General features: G+C 40.8%; 1 protein-coding gene across 5 annotated transcripts in view; it reads left to right on the plus strand.

Moving 5' to 3' along the window:
• LOC148876328 (tRNA(His) guanylyltransferase 2-like) overlaps window positions 1–16,447 on the plus strand; it is a 60,629-nt gene that overhangs the window by 10,110 nt on the left and 34,072 nt on the right. For all 5 annotated transcript variants that reach the window (XM_088966611.1, XM_088966613.1, XM_088966615.1 and 2 more), the window contains 2 exons: window positions 1,714–1,821; window positions 6,920–7,191. In XM_088966611.1, coding sequence (XP_088822737.1) covers window positions 1,714–1,821; window positions 6,920–7,191 — 380 coding nt within the window. The remainder of the gene's footprint in view (window positions 1–1,713; window positions 1,822–6,919; window positions 7,192–16,447) is intronic.

Here is a 16,447-nt window from a genome sequence, read left to right on the forward strand (position 1 = left end):
TCCACCTTAATATTTTAAACAAATATTTTGATAGTGGGCCCCGTTGATAGGTGGGACCCACTAGTTTGATTTGATGGTGGGCATGACCCACTTTAATGTTTTGAACTTAAATATTTTGACAGTGGGCCCCACTGACAGGTGAGACCCACTAGTTTGATTTGATAGTGGACATGACCCACTATAATGTTTTAAACTTAAATATTTGACAGTGGGCCCCACTAGTTTGAGTTGATAGTGGGCATGGCCCACTTTAAGGTTTTAAACTTAAATACTTTGTGGATAAGATCCACCGAACTAGACAGTGGGTCCCAGGTACAGCTTTATTTATAATATGCTGTTAACAAACTAAGAAATCCATTGCTAATCCTGTTCTTTGAGGTGAATAAGATCCACCGAACAGGGCAGTGATTCCCAAGTATTAATTAATTTTTTATCTGTTTTAATATTTCTTTTATGGTGATAGAATCCACCGGACATAATACAACCAATTAAAGAAAGAGCGAGAGAAAGAACTCTAATAAAACTCTAGTGATAAGATTTAGAGTTTTAATAGAACTCTAGAGAGAGAGAGAGAGAGAGAGAGAAAGAGAGAGAATAAGATAAGGATTGAAGTAGATAAAATTTTCAAAGGATAAAGGAAAATGATATGATTTATACCTGTGTAAGCCTATCTTTACACCTCAATCAGCCGAACTTCAAATTCCCTCCTCTATTTCTTCTCTTCCTCTCTCTTCTCTCTTTTTTTCTTATCTCTTTCTCTTCTCTCTCCTATATGTCGCCCAATTCTCTTCTCCTCTTCCTCTTATATAGAGGAAGATAGTTATGGGGTAAGCAACCTCCCCACTCTTCATACGTGGGGTGGTTGCTTAACTCCCCCCCATAACCAGACCTTAAAATTTGAACTTATGTGGAGTGGGCCAGCTGTCAAATCTGCCCCCCCTCAAGCTTTATTTATTTATATTATTTTATTTTTTTTACATCATATATTTTTAATCATAAACATGCCTCTAAGTGAATAAAGTTACATTGATGGGTCTTAACTATTATTCAACATCTAATTGCCAGAAGATTTGGCAAAGGTGCAGTGGGTATATGACACAAATCAAGGAATTATAAACATGTTTGGAAAAAAATGGATATTTGCAGCAAAAGTACAAGGATTTTCATTACTGAATGATCATTTTTATGTAGAAATTCTTCTGCCATATATTCTTCACTCTAGCCCATGCATTTGCAACCCTTATATAGAAGTTGTGTTGTATGTTTTTTTTCATGCAACCCGTCTCTATGTTTTGCTTTTGCCCTTTTCGTAATGGATCTTCTTACAAGATTGTTGATTGAGACCATTTTGCACCTGGTGATTAGAATATTGTGATTAAAGTTTAGTACAAATAAGCACTATTTTCAGCTCAGTCAATTGGAAAATGTACAAGCTTTTTTTTTCCTTTAAATTTGCTTCATATTTCTACCTTTTGTTGGTGGAAAATTTATATTGCTTTCTAGTTTTGCATACTGTTTATGAGCAATATTTTGTGTTTATTCTCCACTGTAGCCTTTCTTTTCTATGATCCGCTTTTCTCATTTAACATTCTTAAATATGAATTCTTATTAAGCTTTTGGATTGTGAAGTCGCTTGCTCAAGGATCCAAAATGTTCTTGTAGCAAATGCTAGTTTTTGCCCACACTTAAATGTTGTATTCTTTAATTCTGCAGGGTACTCAAAAACAGGAGAAAAATGAACTACTTTTCCAACAGTTTGGTATCAACTACGACAAACTACCAATTATGTTCCGCAAAGGATCCTGTGTTTTAAGGCACAAGGTTTTTTTCAATCCTATCACGTGAAAGTTATACCATCTTCAAGTATTTTAAGAATGTCAAGCATCTTATTGTCCTTACATGGTCCACCAATATCAGATTCTAGAATCACCTGTTTTATATTTAATACTATAAATTTTTTGGATAGTAAATAAAATAAAGAATTAGCAGGTTGGGCAAAATGGAGGGGTGCATCTGGGTTGTCAAGAAACAGTTGTAAGGTCAACTATGTTGTATGGAGCAGAGTGTTGGGCAGTCAAGAAACAACATGTTCAGAAATTGAGTGTGGCAGAAATACAAATGCCAAGTGAAAGAATGGTAGGATCCATCTAAAGGACGCCAAAAGGATTGCGGAATGGGTGGGCGAATTTAAAAAATTTTCCTACAATCTTCCAACTGGGAATCATATTCTCTAAATTTAGAATACAATATTCAAGGATTCTACTTGAACCATAATCGAACCAGATCTGAACCAAAAAGAAAAGGGAGGATTATACCTGATCCGGAGAAGCAGTATCTCCCAAAGTTGGTGTTCATGCCCAAAGAGGACACTAAGATCCGCTCCTGCTCAAGATGACATAGCTGTAGGTGGAACGGAACCAACAAAGTGCGTCCTACACACTGGATCCTTCGCAAGAATCCTCTGGAAACTTTGAGCACCAAATCTTTTTCAGTCTTCTCTGCAAGACTGATGTCAAGAACTGATTTCTTGACTTCTTTCTTCTTCAAAGATCGAATCTTGTCAGAAAGAGAGGCGACAGCTGGAGGAGATCTCCTGAGACGAAGATGGCTGAATTGCTTCTCTTTTCTCTGGAGTGTGAGTGAGATCCTATCTCAATTCGCAGGAAGCTTTCTTGCTTGCACCCTTGGTTCGAAATTTTTTTTCTCTCTTAGGGTTTTTCCTATTTTCTTCTTGATTAAGAAACCTCCCAATTAGGAGTTATCTCAATCCAAATCAATATTTGGATAGGGGATTATCTTAGTCCTATCTGTAGATTAAGTTAGCTTACTCTTGATCTTATCAGGAGGTTACCAGATTCAAATCTGATTTGAATTTGGTCTCACAGTGTGGATAAGGTTAAAGGTTCAATCATTTTGTTAACATTAATCTCAGATCCGCCCTATAGATGGGTGATCATATCAGCCCAGCTCGAAATGGGCTTTTGGCCCATTAAATGTTCAGTGCTTAACTAGTCTCCAATCTGTTGCCTAGTTGGGCTTCTTTGTATGGCGTGGGACCCAATCATTGATCTACACACCAGCCACATGGGTGACATTCAACTTATTCATGTTGTAGTTCGTTGTGAACGCATTGAAGGAAGAGGGTAAAAAATTCAGGATGGCATCCACTTGCATGCCAAGATCTAGCTCAGATCCAAGGGCTTCGAGTTCGTTAATGTAGCCCATCATCCGAAGACAATGGTCATGAACTTTCTGCCCCTTGGACATCTGTGCGGTTATGAATAGTTTCAGGACCTTCTGTCGAGTAGAACGGTTCTGCTCTTCATACACTGTCTTTAGACTGTCCAATATGTCATTGGCTAGTTCGATCTGATCGAATTGCCTCTGTATTGAGTTGTCTAGTGAGGCAATGACAAGGCAGCGGCTAGGTAGTTCTTATCCTCCCAATCTTGGTAGTCCCTCCTACGGGCCTCAGAAGCCCTATCACTCGGATGCTCCGGGGTAGGATTTTTCACCACCTTATCTAACTTTTCGGAAGTTAGGACCATCATAAAATTTCTGTACCAGTCGGCATAGTTTGGGCCCTTAAGCTTGTTATCGTTTAGAAGCTTTGCGAATTGATTGTTTGCCATTTTTTGATAAAACAGCAAAGACGTTAGTCTACAACCTTAGTTTGATTCATGTTTCCTACATAGATATGGTTTTTAATCTATGTTCCATTCCCATTTGTTCATCTCTGAGATTTCCCTCCTTTCTCAGTGACGGAGATGACGAAATGTCTCTAGAAATGTCGGAAATCATATGGGGTGCGTGAAGCCAATTGTTTCAGCTGCATTACCTCACCACCTTTCTGTGACGGATCATATCCACTCATCGAATGAGTTTCCCTTTGGCCTCTGTCAGACAAGGTTCAGAGCCGTTTTCAGGTAAACCTTTCTGTCCAGTGAGTGCTCACCCATCATATTCAGGTTACGCCAAGGTATCGTGAGAGAGTTCCCATTTTCTGGTGAAGCCCCTCCCACATCGGTCTATGACACCCCTATCATCTTATGAAACACTCTAACAGATCAAACAACAAATGGATAGCCCAATTTTATGGTGCGTTTCCTCATTACTGAAGGACCCATCATTGTGCTAATGACGGAAGGCCTTTAGAGAGTCCATCATTTGGATCTCCCTAGCACATGCACTCATATTTGCTAGAGGGAACAAAATTATGCCCTAGTTCTAATTTTAGGTCAAACCAAAGTGGCTCCTACTGACTTTCATAAAGTCAGATTTCTGGTGGGCCTTAATCGGCTAGGGGTTCCGTACGCATCCCTTTTTAGGGTTGTGGGGCCCACCATGGAGGGGTCATCCAATGACCTTAAGGGACACCATGACAATGATGTGCATTCAGCCATGGTGTGCGGAAGAGCCACTAACGAGTCATCATGGGCCAAGTGCTTATGGCCCATGGTTGTAGCACATCAAACATCCAATCATCACATGTAAAGGAGGAATTGATCCAATCAATTAACTGCTGTAAAGCCCATTGAACAGCCCATTTGAAGTCCATAACATTAACAATTAATGTCTGCTAGGTGTATGGGCTGAATCGCAGTTAGCAGTTCGGCCCATACAGCTTTTCTCACAAGAGTGGGATTTTGTAGTTTTAAGCTTTTAAAACTGGGCTTTACAGGTGGGCCGAATTAATCTCTGTAATTGAACATCAGATTTGGAACTGCAAGAGTGAGAAAAATGGACTGAAAACAGTCTCCTTCGAACCCTAGATGGTTTTGTCACGTGCATAGAAAACCACCAACAGTTCCAGTTAGAAGTGATTTGTTACAAGTGCAAGGGGCTAGAAGAGCTAGGGGTAGACCAAAAAGGGCATGAGTAGAAGCAGTAAGTAATGATTTAAGCACTAATAATTTAACAGTGGATATGGCTTTAAATAGAACGGATTGGCGAAACAGGATTCATGTAGCCAACCTGATATAGGTCTAGCTCAGTTCTTGTCCTTAGAGAATGTGAATGGTCTTCTTGGATCAGAATTTTATGGCTATTGATGGCTGTAATGGTTTCTTGAAGGAATAAGAGAGAAAATAGGGAGAGAAAATACCTGGAATCACTCACAGGGTGCCTAGAATCACCCTAGGGCATGGGAATTACTCACCATAGCTAGCATAAGCTGAAGAAAACTAAATAAACTTCATTGCCTTTGTGTAAAATGTCCATACAGATTTATAGACTCTAAACTCATAATAATCCTAGGAGTCAAACTGTTGGACTCATAATAGTCTTAGTCAAACTGTTGGACTCATAATAGTCTTAGGAGTCAAACTGCTAGACTTGATAATCCTAGTAAGACTCAAACTAAGCTGTCATATCCTATTTCAATTCAAAGAAGACTCAGTAACTCTAATCCTACTTATGTAATGACTCTGAAATTTTAAACATAAGCAAACTATAACTAGAAAAAGTAAACCCTATCATTGGACCCCACAGAATAGTGCAAAATGACAAAAATACCCCTACTGTTCAACAATACAGAAATACATAAAATTTCATAAAATTCCAATTTTGCCTCTTCAGCTCCTGCATCACAACCCCATATAGTTGGGATCAGGCATGGATGATGATGATGAAATAAAATAAAGATTTTTGATTAAAATTCCCTCTTCATGGCACACACAAAAATGCAACTGCTGCTTAAGAACAACAGCTGAGGATGATACACCAATCAGACTTCAGAATCCTCACTTCCTTTACCTCTTGTACTTTCCTTAGGTCCTCTAGCCGCCTTAGGAAGTAACAATCTATCTTAGAAAGTTGGTTTTTTCCTATGTTGCCTCTAACCATAATTGGCTCATCCCTGCTGGAGCTACACAATTTGAACCCTTTAGTACAATTTTCTACAGCCACAGGGAGTTCTTCCATCTTGGAACTTGGGTTCCACTCTACATACTCAGCAACAACTTTCTGCTTAGAACTCATACCTTTGTCCAACTTAGCAAAGGTAGCTTATACAAAATTCTCCCTCCCAAAAAAAAAGAGACCAGGGGCATTGAACAGTTGAACCTCATGGTTCACAACTTTGTCCAGTGGAAAAATTTTGCCTACCTGATGCACTTTATCCAATAAGATCTCCTCACCAACTCTCCCTTCAGTCTCCTCCACTATTGTGGTCAATCTTGGGCATTGGATTGTAGCCTGAACCCTCCTCTTCCTCCTCTGCTGAAATCTTTGGCATTGACTCCATTCTGTACTTCTTACTCTCTGGGACCTTTCTGAAGAACTTACTAGTTTGAAGATGCCTGCAACCTAACCTCAATTTCTATGGCTTATCTAGTGCAGGAAACTGGAGGGGAATTTTGGGGATTCAACTGGAATCAAAATCAATAATCTATTCTTTCTAGGTGGTTCAGGTTCCTATTATGGTTATACCAACTATGTGATCTAGAGAATTACCACATTCTCTTCTTAATGTTTTCAGTAAAAGAAGTTAACTTTCTTGCTTATTTGAATACCAGTTTAAACTAATGTAAATTGTATAGATCATTGCAATTCATAAAACCAACAAATGGAAACTTGAAATAAAAATAATAAATTCACTCACATGGTTTTTAGCTTTTCTTTGGAGGGTAGGAGAGACTTTTTTTTTGTAAATATCTGAATAGTTTGGTCATACTCAAGGTGATTCACTTTTCAATAGGAAGGTTTCATGGATGGCTGATTTTATCATCCTCTCCCTTCTCTGTCTTTTCTTCCATAAACCTTTTTACAATTGGAACAATTCAGTGCACCTTGGATGTGTGATGATATGATACTTCATTTCATATTTATGGCTACATCACCTTGCATGCAACTCTTCTCTTTAAATTTTCTGGCATGCTTTGTAAAAAACCAATATATTTTCTTTCTTTTCCCTTGTTAGGTGGAAGAAATTATCAAGTACAATAGAAGTGGAGATCCTGTTAAAAGATTACGGAAGAAGGTGATGGTGGGCCATTTCAATCTAGATTCACCACACTTTTGGACTAAGCATCCAAGTCTTTTGGATGAATTGGGAGTATCTGAATCTCATAGAGAAACTTTGAGCAAAGTTTGGTCAACCAAATGCAAGAATGTGAAATCTTTTGAAGTGAAAAATAGTTTGATGCCGTCCACATGGGTTGTGGTTAGAATTGATGGCCGCCATTTTCACAGGTAAATGGCTTTTTTGCTTCAAAGAAGGAATTAATTTTAGGGTCTATCATTTCCTTAGAAAAGAAAAATTTCCATTGTGTTGAAAGATAATAAATTAAATTATTGTGAATGGTGATTTTTATGAAACCATCATGGATTACATTGATCAATTTCCATTGGTTTAGATGTTTGGGAAGAATGCATGGTGCAAAGGAATTGAATTTATCACTTAATGAATCACACCTTGGAAGATCCTAGCTGCAAATATGTATTTCTGCAGATGCAACTCCCTGATGTTTTTTTTTTTTTTTTTTTGAATTAGTAAAAGTAACATTCAATAAAGAGAAGATTTACTACAAAGAGGATATAAGGTGCTGAGAGAACACCCATGAAAAACAAATGTGTCTTCCATACAGAGAGTATACATGAAAGACAAGTATATGTCTCTGTCATCTACTATAATATCCAACTTCAAGGGTGGAACATAGTGGCTTCTCCTAACAATTAGAAGAGGAAAGGTTCTAAGTTCAGTCTCCCTAAAAGCCATGCTTCATTAAACTCAGTTTTGATGGATGTAGCTTGGGCAACCCCAAGACCTTTGGGTATTGGAGGAGCTTTTAGAAATCAAGAAGAAGAATCTTATTAATCTTCTTAGGCCTGGTAGGGGATAGCATTTCAATGATGACTTTAGTCTTTACTTCATGGGTTGAGGCTGGCTTTCTCATTGGGCTTTACAAGTCTGGAAATTGAGGGTGATTTCCAAGTGGTAATTGAATGGTTGTTGAGTGAGGAGATGTCCTGTCCAGTCCGTGGCTTCTTCTTCATTGCATTAGAGGCACAATGTCTATCTTCCAAATCCAGATTGACCAGTGTTATATTAAATTTTCTCATCAGGGGGGAGAAGAAAAAACATGGTTGGAAGAGAAGTAAACTTCGTGACATTCTCAAGGTGGAGAAAATATCTGAAAGTGGAGGCTAAGGACTTTCTGCTTGAGGAGATGAGAATCAAGGGGCGCCCCAGTTTGAAGGTAAGGGAAATGAAGTTGGCAACAGTTTTGGTGGAAGGTTCAGAGATGGTGGAATGGCTCAAGGACTTTATGGTCAAGGCTGCAGCAAAGGGAAAGAAACCAAGCTGGAAAGAAATCTCACTCTGACAGGAAGAAGGTATGTACTGGAGTGCAAGAGAAATACAAAAGGATCCTTAATTGCCCTTTCTGAGTTTTTTGCCAAAAGGAAGAAACAAATGGTGTGCTTTCCTGAAGGTAAAAGGAGTCAAGGATGGCAAAGGGTTGCAGCAGAGCTGAATGCTATTCTTAACCACTGGAAAATAGGAAATCAGGAGGTTAAAGTAGTCGAAGCAGCAGACACCCGCTCTGATTTTCTTGGCCTTATACAGGACATCCCAGCCATGGTGCACAGAACAACCAACCCCACTGTCACTATTATCAGGAGGAAAGATTATTGGTAAAGCATGCTAATTGTTGAAGCCAAAAGACCAGTCTCCGATTGGAAGGAAGTTGCTAATATTGTGCAGTGTAAGTTAAAACTTAGAAACACTTTCATACTAACTCCCTTTGATATCATTAAAGCAGTGCTTGACCCTCTTGACAATGTGGTAGAAAGTACAGCTCTGAATTTTCAAGAAGCTTGGTGATCTTTTAGTGTGTTTAAGTGGATTCCATCATCAAACTCTAATTTTTTTTTTCAGTTGAAGATGGGGTGGTAGTTAGGGTAATTGGGCTGCCTTTTCATCTTTGGACCCATGAAGTTGTAGCCTCCATTGCAGTCTTATGTGGAGCTCGTCTTGATGGGGAATTTGGGGGGGGGGGACCTTTGATCAGGAGCACTTTTCTTGAGTGGAGTTAAACCAGAAGAGATCCCCAGGAAGGTGACTTTCTATGTGGATGAATTGTTTATCTCAGTGTGGCTGGTTTCTTCCATTGAAGTGGCATTGTGGAAGGAGGGGAGAAAGGAAGAAGATGAGAGGATGGAAACACAAATGCTACATGGAAATTTGGGATTAGAGAATCAGTGGTTGGACAGAGATTACACAAAAATGGATAAACAAGCTTTAGGCTCTTCGAAAGTTTATGGAAATATGGAAAATGAAAGACATGTGGCTGAAGAAACTAGACTGGAACCTACTAGGACCTATGCTCAGGTGACTATGGATGGCGCCAAAAGAGGGGTTTTGAATGGTTTAAACATCTCCATGGTAAAAGAAGGGAGCAGGAAGAATAAAATGGATGGGTTGGTATTGAAAAGGGGTGAACTGCTTGGTCAAACCAAAGGAGGGGTTAACTTAAAGGGTTACATGCCAGCCCAAGATGAGACCTCTGGATCTAATATACTGCCAAGACCCTTTGCTCCTGAGATTGGAGCTGGACCATTTAAAAAGATTTTTGGGTTGATTAATGGGCCGGGGGTAGAAGGCCCATCTGTGCCAAAGGCACATGATACCTTAAAGCCTCACGTGAGAGAGAGTTTTTACCAGATGGTACCAACCATCTATCTACGTCCTCAAATGCGTGAAGCCTCGATCGAGAGCCCTCTCAGAACGGCAGTTCTATCCAGTGGATTCCAACCAAAAAACTCAAAAGGACTCTCAACAGATCGACGTAACCCACCCAGTATTAAACACAGCGAGTTTGAAAAGATTGAGCTGGATTTCTCAACGGAGGAAGAAGCAATATCTGACTCTGAAACTGAGGATACTGTTAGTCTGGGAAGTGTGGATTTGCGGCAGTTGAAGGATTTCTATGAAGAGGATAGTTTAAGCACAGAGCTGTTGTTCTTAGAGGATGCTGCATGTGATCCCTTAGCAGACGATAGTCTCAAGTTCGTATGTCACCAAGAGATGCGGTGAAATTAGCAGAAGTTACAGAGGATTTGCAGGGTACACCCAACCCAACAACAAGTGATCCCTATCCAGAAGTGCAGCCCTTTTGCACCAATGAATTAGAGGAATAGGAATCACTCTGACTTTTGAACACAGAGTCAGCGGTTAGGGGAAAACACTCTAAGGTGGACTTGGATGCCATGTTCAACACAGTGTCAGTCGATCCTGGTTCACTTCCACAACTCCCTCATGAAAAAGGATTGGGCCTAGACCCAATTCCAATCTCTGGAACCTCAGTTCCCCTACCTTTCAGTCCTCACCCTTTGGGCCAGGTATGTTTGTCAATTCAATTTTGGTTACTAATGAGGGCTCTTTGCATGGAACAGGTATTCCAGCATCCCAACTTGAAGGAACAACCACTAGAGGAATCTCTAAGAAAGTAGGAAGTGGTTGTGTAGGGGGAGTGGGAGTTTTACCATTGGAAAAGAGGCAGGAGGAATTAGAGAGAATCTGGGGGTCAAATCTGCGATCTTCTTGAGAAGTATGAGCAGTAAGAGGAATTAATGGTGGAAAACTCTGAACAGGCCAAGGAAGTTAAGGATCTTTTAGACGGCCCACCTAAATTTAGGGTGAAGGAAGGGGAAAGAGACAATATGGTTAAGGGTTGTGAAAAGGAAGAGGACTTATCTTGCAAAAAGGAGCAAGAGGAGGAATTAGAGAGGATATGGGAACTAATATATGCTCTCCTTGAGGAGTACAAGAAGAAAGAAATTTCTTTGGAGGAAAGTGAAAAAAGGGCTGAGAAAAGAACTGAAGTGGAATGATTGATCTCAGACATCGAAGAAAACATCGAGTTCAGTGGGAGAGGGGAGAGAAGGAAGAGTTCCAAGTAATGGGTGGCAACTCTAGGTGGGCTCTCAAACAATTGCTCTTATGAAAATTATTAGCTAGAATGTGAGGGGTTTAGGCAGCGCAAGGAAGAGAAGGCTAATTAAGGACCTCCTTAGAAGAGAGAAGCCTGATATTGTGATGATACAAGAGACCAAATTAGCTGAAATTGACAGAAGGTGGGCGAGGAGTGTTTGGAAGAGTAGAGGAGTAAGATGGGTTTCTACACCTTCTTGGGGGGCTTTAGTGGGTAGTCACTTTTTTGAGAGAAGATTTTGTGGAGCCGTGGAGGAGTTTATAGGTAATTTTTCGATGTCTTTGAAGTTTAGGATGGTGGAGGATGGTTTCACATGGGTGTTAATCAATATGTACGGGCTAAACAGTTATAGAGAGAGAAATGAGTTCTAGGAAGAACTATACAGTATCCAAGGGTTATGGGAGGGTCCCTGGTGTTTGGGGGGATTTCAATGTATTTCGATTTACTGATGAATCAAATAACCCGCAACAGTCCATCACTACCAGCATGAGAAAGTTCAATGATCTCATCAATGGTGTTAGAATGTTAGAATGAAGTCTCTTTGTATGAGTGTTCGGCTGATAAGAGTTCTTATTAGCCCATACTTAAGTTTAAGTTATCCTGTAACTGGGCCTGTGTTAATGGGCCTAAGCCTGTTTAATGTTTTAAGTTAACTGGGTGTCCCATCACTAATCAGGGGCATTCCAGTAATTACTTGTATCATTGTACTACATTCAAATATAAATAATAGCATGGTCGACTGGCTAGTACAGTTCGACATTCACAGCATATCAGTGGTGTTCTTCTCTTCTCTACTTCGAGTACAACTCTCAAGCTCACATGGTATCAGAGCACTAGCTTCTCTTTGGTTTCAGTAGGCGCACTAGCTTCTATTCTCTCTTCTCTTACTGTTCTTTCCATCTTCTTCCTTCTTCTTTTCTGGGTTGCTGAAAAACTAGGGCTGTAAGAGAACAAAGCAGATTCGAACCTAGGGTTTCCCTTGGTTGTAGGGCTTAAGGGAGGTAAGGCCCAGAAGTGGATGTTCTACTAGGTTCTTTTTTCAGCAAATAGTAGCTATTTGACTACTAAGAGAGGTTTGTATAGGACAGACCTAGTTGAGGACTGATTTCAGCAGTCCTAGCCCTAGCCAAAAGGGGAAGAGCTTCTCCACAACTGCAGCTTTGAAGCCCCAGTAAAACCAGCATAGCACAGTGGCAAACAGCTCCAAGTTCAGGTTGGTTTTCAGTCTGGAACCTCTCTCCATTGCTGTACCCGAACTGCTTCAGCTCAAGTGAAGATTACCTAGGGGAGCTGCCTGCTCCAGATTGTCTAGCACTGTACCCGAACTACTGTAAGACAGAAGTCAGCATGTCCTCACTATCTGGAGATGTTTCCTCCAGAGATAACAGACCTGCCGCAAAGTTCTTGTTGTCAGTTGTTTATGTATTCAGGTTTAGTACCATAAGGGTACTGTTGTAATTTCTCCTTTGTTTACATTGTTCGGCTGTACTAGTATAAATAATAATATATCATTCTTTCGCCCCCTAAGTTTTGAAGGGGCTTTCAGTCCTCTCGGCTCTCCTCTCCTCTCTCCCTCTCTTCTCTCCTCTCGTCTCTTCACTTGCTCTTGCTCTTGCTCAACAGTTCTCTAACCTGGAAAATCCTAATCTGCACAGTTTATAGATTATAAACGTGTTGCTGGATGAATATAACTTTAGAGAGTGGTCCGTCTCAGCAAGGCTGTTCATTACTTCTCGTGATCTCACCGATTATCTGGATGGAGACAAGAAAGAACCTGAAGTTGGCAGTCCTGAGCATGTCGTGTGGTGCAAGGAGAATGGCACAATCATGTCTTGGTTGTTGGCCTCCATGACTCCTCGGGTGGTTAGAACTGTTCATCATTTCCCCACAGCTGCGAAGATTTGGGAGAAAGTATCCAAGACCTACGGCCAGAAAAAGAACAATGCTAGAATCTACAGATTGAACCAAGATATTGCAGCTTTAAGGAAAGGAGACATGTCCGTGGCAAAATATTTTGCAATCCTTGAAGGTCTTTGGGAAGAGCTTGATCATCACTTGATATTGGATTGGGAAAATGCCAGGGACAAGGAAAGACATGATAAGCAAATTGAAGAGAGTAAAGCCTTCAAGTTTCTGGATGGCCTAGACCCAGTGTATGAGGGTATAAGGTCACAAATTCTAGGGAGAGATGAATTACCGGAGCTTCACCATGTCTATTACCTGGTGAGGAATGAAGAAGTCAGGAGAAGGGAGATGCAAGTTGACTCCCAGACACAGTCAACTGGACTATCTGGAGAACATTCAACCCTAGTCTCCACTAAGGGAAATAGATATCCAGACAAGAAGTTCCTCAAGTGTACCCATTGTGGTGGTGAGAAACACATAAATGAGAAATGTTGGGTCTTGTATCCTCATCTGAAGCTAGCTGCTTTGAAAAAGGACAAAAGGCAACATAAGGGTCACACAACAAGTGGGAATCTTGCCACCAACAACAGTAGTGACAACTCACAGAGTACTTCGATAGTGTCCTCTTCCTCCACAGGGCAGGCTGCCGACTCCTCTGGACCAAGTACTTTGGGCTTCACAGCCAGTGAGGTAGAGGTTCTCAACTGGGCATTAGCCCGTCTGAAGAACATTCTTTAGCTTCCACCTCTCTTGCCAAATTAGGTACATTCTCTGCATTTAGTGCAACTAGTTCCATTAATTCCACCTATTGGGTGATTGATTCCGGGGCCATTGACCATATGACACATATGTCCTTATTCTCTTCATATCATTTGTTGTCTGGCCAGGATAAGATGAGAGTGGCTGATGGGTCTCTCTCCACCATCTTTGGAAAGGGGGTGGTTGACCTAAGCAATGATCTCTCTCTTAAATCAGTCCTACATGTTCCTAGTCTTACCTCAAATCTTTTGTCTGTTTCAAAGCTTACAAAAAATTTGAACTGCAGTGTAACTTTTTTTTCCTTCTCATTGTGTCTTCCAGGATAGATTGACGAGGAGAACGATTGGGAGTGGTCATGAGTATGGGGACCTCTACTATTTTGATCCAGACATCGGCTCAGCCCTACAAGTTTCTGCTACTACTAGTTTGGAAAGTGTGGAGTCAATAGTTAGGCTGCACCCGTGGCATGCTAGGCTAGGTCATATGTCTTTCTCTTCTTTAGCAATGTTGTTTCCCGAATTGTTTAAGGGAATTCCAAGTCAAAGTATAATTTGTGATGTGTGTCAAATGTCAAAACAATGTAGAACAGTGTATCCAATTTTTAGTAATGAAATTCGAGTTCCTTTTGATTTGGTTCATTATGATGTTTGGGGACCTTCACCCGTTGTTTCCATTGATGGCTTCCGTTACTTTATCAGTTTTGTTGACCTTTATTCTCGGTGCAGTTGGATTTATCTGTTAAAAGGACGTGATGAAGTACCACAGGTAACTATGGTTTTTTGCAGGATGATTGAAACACAATTTGATAAGAAGATTAAGCAATTCCGGTTAGACAATGCTGCTGAATACTTTGAAAGATCCCTGAACTCATTCATGGAAGATGCATGCATGTTAAACCAATCATCCTGTGCTAACACCCCTCAGCAAAATGGGGTTGCTGAGCGCAGGAACAGGCACCTATTGGAGACAACTCGAGCCCTACTATTCCAGCACAAAGTGCCCAAGCAATATTAGTCTCAAGCTATACTCACTACATCATACCTGATAAATCGGATGCCATCTAAGGTATTGGGTATGAAGATTCCTTTCTCTGTTTTGTGTTCCACTCTTCCAGAATTTCCTCTTCCCCCACGGGTTTTTGGTTGTACATGCTTCATACATGTGAAGGATCCAAAGAAAACCAAGCTGGATCCAAAGGCTACGAAGGGAATATTTTTGGGTACTCTCCTACACAAAAGGGGTACAAGTGTTATGATCCCGTCTCCAAGAAAAAGTATGTCACTAGAGATGTAGTCTTTTTTGAGTCTCAACCCTATTTCTAGTCTTCTTTGAATCCTCTTCAGGGGGAGACTAGTGGGTTGGAAGAGGATTCTCATTCGCCCTTCTTTTTTGTTCTCCTTTCATCACCTTCCACTACTCCTAGCTGTAACATTCCGGGTCAACCCAGTGAGGCTCCCACTGTGCCAGTTACTTCTCCTGATACAGTAGATGCTCCTGAGGGTTCCAGTAGGCAACATATAGTAGAAGGAAAAAGGGCCCTCAACCTCATGATTGCAATCAGTTGAACTCAGATCAATCTGTCTCTACAATCCAAGGTAAATCTGACTCACTCACTTCGGATTTGGATCTTCCTATTGCTCTTTGTAAGCCAGTTCGTTCTTGTACCACCCGACATCCCATAGCTGATTTTGTTTCTTACTCACACTTATCTCCTGCCTATCACTCCTTTGTGTCTGCTCTTTCCTCTGTATGTGTCCCTTCCAGGTACTCAGAGGCGACATCTGATCCAAGGTGGAAAGAAGCCATGAATGAGGAGATGAAAGCCCTAATGAAAGCAAGAACGTGAGAATTGGTGGACCTGCCAGAGGGTAAAGGCACTGTTGGGTGCAAGTGGGTATTCACAGTAAAGCACAGGGAAGATGTGTCAATCGAGAGGTACAAGGCCGGACTTGTGGCAAAGGGATTTACACAAAAGGAAGGAATTGACTACAAAGAAACCTTTGCCCCAGTAGCAAAGCTCAACACAATCCGGGTTCTACTGTCGCTAGCAGCAAATTTCTCTTGGGAACTTCATCAGCTGGATGTGAAGAATGCCTTCTTAAATGGTGATCTTCATGAAGAGGTATTCATGGAACTCCCACCAAGCTATGATGTTGGAAAGGTGTGTAAACTAAGGAAAGCATTATATGGTTTGAAGCAGTCTCCCCGGGCATGGTTCGAGAGACTTTGTATGGCCATGAAGAAAGTGGGGTACACTCAGAGCAATGCAGATCATACATTGTTTACAAGGAGACAGGATGGCAAACTTACGACACTCATTGTTTATGTGGATGATATGGTGATTACCGGAAATGACGTGGAAGAGATGAAGAGGCTGAAGGAGTTCTTAGCTTTAGAATTTGAGATCAAAGACCTGGGAAATCTTAGATATTTTCTTGGGATTGAAGTTGCTAGATCAAGAGAAGGAATCTACATATGTCAACGGAAATATGTGCTAGATCTCCTAGAGGAAACATGCATGATGGGGTGTAGGCCAGCAAACACTCCAATAGAACCGAACTGTGGACTATAAGAATCAATGGGTGAGGAATACTGTGATAAAGAGTGGTGCAAAAAATTGGTAGGAAAGCTGATATACTTATCCCTTACTCAGCCAGACATTACTTATGCAATGCATGTTGTCAGCCAATTCATGCACTCACCAAAGATCCCTCATATGAGAGTAGTGGAAAGAATTCTCAGGTACTTGCAGACTTGAAATTGAAGCCTACATTGATGCAGATTGGGCTGGGTCTGTTGGAGACAGAAAATCAACCTCAGGTTACTGTACATTCTTGGGAGGAAACCTG

Source organism: Nelumbo lutea, chromosome 1 (assembly GCF_056320005.1).
Source record: "Nelumbo lutea isolate HS-2025 chromosome 1, American lotus-T2T, whole genome shotgun sequence".
Classification (NCBI taxonomy): Eukaryota; Viridiplantae; Streptophyta; class Magnoliopsida; order Proteales; family Nelumbonaceae; genus Nelumbo; species Nelumbo lutea.